We start from the raw sequence: 2,789 nt of genomic DNA on the forward strand, positions 1-2,789 counted from the left end.
TAAACCGAACGATCTCTCACGGTGCGATAATCAATTAGGTGTCACAATCAGACAAATATGGTCGATGCCATGGTGCTACAGCTAGCTAGACAGGTGAGGCGAGGTGAACAATACAAGATTTGTTACCAAACCTACAATTCCCATCTGCACCAAACCTGAAAGAAAAAGTACGTACCACATCCACTGGTCTACATGGATGGAGCAAGACCTCCTCAACGTTAATTGCATAGCTTGTACTAGATAGATATACAAGTACGCAGCATCCATTGACATAGTCTCTCTTCTCCCTCCTCTTCTGCACTAGTGCCAACTGCCACAACCAGCTGGCCTTGGCCAAGCAAATCAAATCATGTACTTAATATACTATGCATCAAGACAAGCTAGCACTTTTTCAGAAAAGAAAAAAAGAAGCAAACCACAAAGCACAGTTTTTGTAAGCCGGGGAGGAACTTGGAAAGACCGATGTTAGTCAGAGCTCTAGCTCGCCTGAATGTAGCCAAATGGCTGCCATTTAGTAGTTAATTATCCGGCCAGGCCTATCGGGTATCGAAGTCAGGATTAATCTCCAAATGTCGTGAGTTAGACCACGGCCTACCTATCACTTGTAATCACATGATTAATCACCTCCAACTTAGTCAAAGACATGAGACAAACTGAAAACCACGGTTGTACGTGGAGGCATCGATCGATACATATATAGTGTGGCTTGAGAGATAGAGCGAAGCAAGGGCTTAACCATTCCCCAGCCAGCCAGGGCCAGGCTGCATGCACGTACGCTATACCTATGCAGATCGGATGAGATCGTCGACCAGCAGCTAGCTACCCCGCCGGCCCGCGATCGTGTGTGAAGAACTAAGCAGGGCCGAGTGATCGGAAGGAAAAGATGGCTCCTCATGCTCTCTTGTCTCCGGAGTCTCGCAACCGCGCTGCCATCCTGCCACTGCTACGCATACTGTGAGTTGATCGATCGAGGAGAAAAGATGGCATGCTTTCTTGGTTAAGTACGTCTGGATTTTGGACTCACGATCATGGTGCATATACGTACGTTGTTGTTTTGCAGAGAAGATCATGGCGCAGATGCGCGGAAGACCAGGCCGGCGGCCGCCACCTCCAAGGCCGGCAGGAAGAAGAAGGTGCTGGTGCTGACCGTGGTCGTGTCCGTCGTGCTCATGTGCGCCCTCCTCAAGACCAGAACCCTAGACGGCCGGATATTACTCCGTCATCGTCCAGCTCCTACGATTAGTGTTCCACGGCCCCCCTACGGCGCGCACCGGCGCGTCCGGTGGGACAGCGTCACCGCCTCCCTGGTGGCGGCGCAGGCGGGGTCGGTGGCGCTGCTCAACTTCAGTCCGGCGGAGGTGAAGCGGTGGAGGAAGCTGCAGCCACTCCACACGACAGTCCGGACGGTGCGGTTGCAGGCCGTGGACAGCACCGTCACCTGGGCCGCCCTCTACCCGGAGTGGATCGACGAGGACGGTAACGGCACCAGCAGCGGCAGCTGCCCCTCACTCCCGGACCCCGAGGATCAAGGAGGCCGGCGCTTCGACCTCGTCGCCGTCAACCTCCCGTGCCGCAGCCGTAACGATAGCGGCCGCTGGTCCAGGGACGTGGCCAGGCTCCATCTCCAGCTCTCCGCCGCCAAGCTCGCCGTCTCCGTCCAGTCGTCGCATGTCCTCGTCGTCTCTGACTGTCTCCCACTCCCCAACCTCTTCCCATGCAAGCACCTCTTCCACCAACACGACCACGCCCGGCTCTACAGGGCTCACGCTGCCTACCTCCGCCCCCGCACTCGCCTTCCCATTGGCTCATGCGACCTCGCTCTACGTCTTCCGACGATTCCTATGAAGCCGCTTACGGTGCTCAGGCGGCGGCGGGAGGCGTACGCGACGGTGCTGCACTCGTCGGACGCTTACGTGTGCGGCGCCATCGCGGTGGCGCAGAGCATCCGGCAGTCGGGCTCCACCAGGGACCTGGTGGCGCTGGTGGACTACGGCAGCATCGGCGCGGAGCAGCGCGCCGGCCTGGCGGCAGCGGGGTGGCAGGTGCGCGCCATGGCCGGCCGCATCCGAAACCCGCGCGCGGTGCCCGGCACGTACAACGAGTGGAACTACAGCAAGCTCCGCCTCTGGCAGCAGCTCACCGACTACCGCAGGGTCGTGTTCGTGGACGCCGACCAGCTCGTGCTGCGCAACATCGACTTCCTCTTCGACGCCCCGGAGGTGAGCGCCACCGGGAACAGCCGGACGCTCTTCAACTCCGGCGTCATGGTGCTGGAGCCCTGCAACTGCACGTTCGACATGCTCATGGCGCGCGTCCGCGACGTCCGGTCCTACAACGGCGGCGACCAGGGGTTCCTCAACGAGGTCTTCACGTGGTGGCACCGCCTGCCGCGCACCGTCAACGTCCTAAAGTACTACCACCAACAGGGCCATGCTGCTAGTGCTCCTGCTGCCTCGGCGGCGCCGCAGCCGGAGCCGTACCTGCTGCATTACCTGGGCATCAAGCCGTGGCTGTGCTTCCGCGACTACGACTGCAACTGGAACTTGCCGTCGCTGCGCCAGTTCGCCAACGACGAGGCGCACGCGCGGTGGTGGGCGGTGCACGACCGGATCAAACCGAGGGAGCTCGCCACCAGGTTCTGCGCGTTGCCGAAGAGTCAGAGATCGGCGCTGCAGTATGACCGGAGGCAGGCGGAGAAGGCCAACGCCACCGACATGCACTGGAGCCGTCCGATCACTGACCCAAGGAACACCCAACAACTCTTGTTGCCAATGCCACCCACCGCATGA

The 2,789-nt window shown here is 59.4% G+C and overlaps 1 protein-coding gene across 1 annotated transcript; it reads left to right on the plus strand.

Annotated features, from left to right (window-relative positions):
- The first annotated feature begins 883 nt into the window (after window positions 1–883).
- LOC123067670 (UDP-glucuronate:xylan alpha-glucuronosyltransferase 1-like) lies at window positions 884–2,789 on the plus strand. The gene is made up of 2 exons (XM_044490369.1): window positions 884–954; window positions 1,061–2,789. Exons 1-2 carry the CDS (start codon window positions 884–886, stop codon window positions 2,787–2,789), a joined length of 1,800 nt encoding a protein of 599 aa, XP_044346304.1.

Source organism: Triticum aestivum, chromosome 3B, assembly GCF_018294505.1.
Source record: "Triticum aestivum cultivar Chinese Spring chromosome 3B, IWGSC CS RefSeq v2.1, whole genome shotgun sequence".
Lineage (NCBI taxonomy): Eukaryota > Viridiplantae > Streptophyta > Magnoliopsida > Poales > Poaceae > Triticum > Triticum aestivum.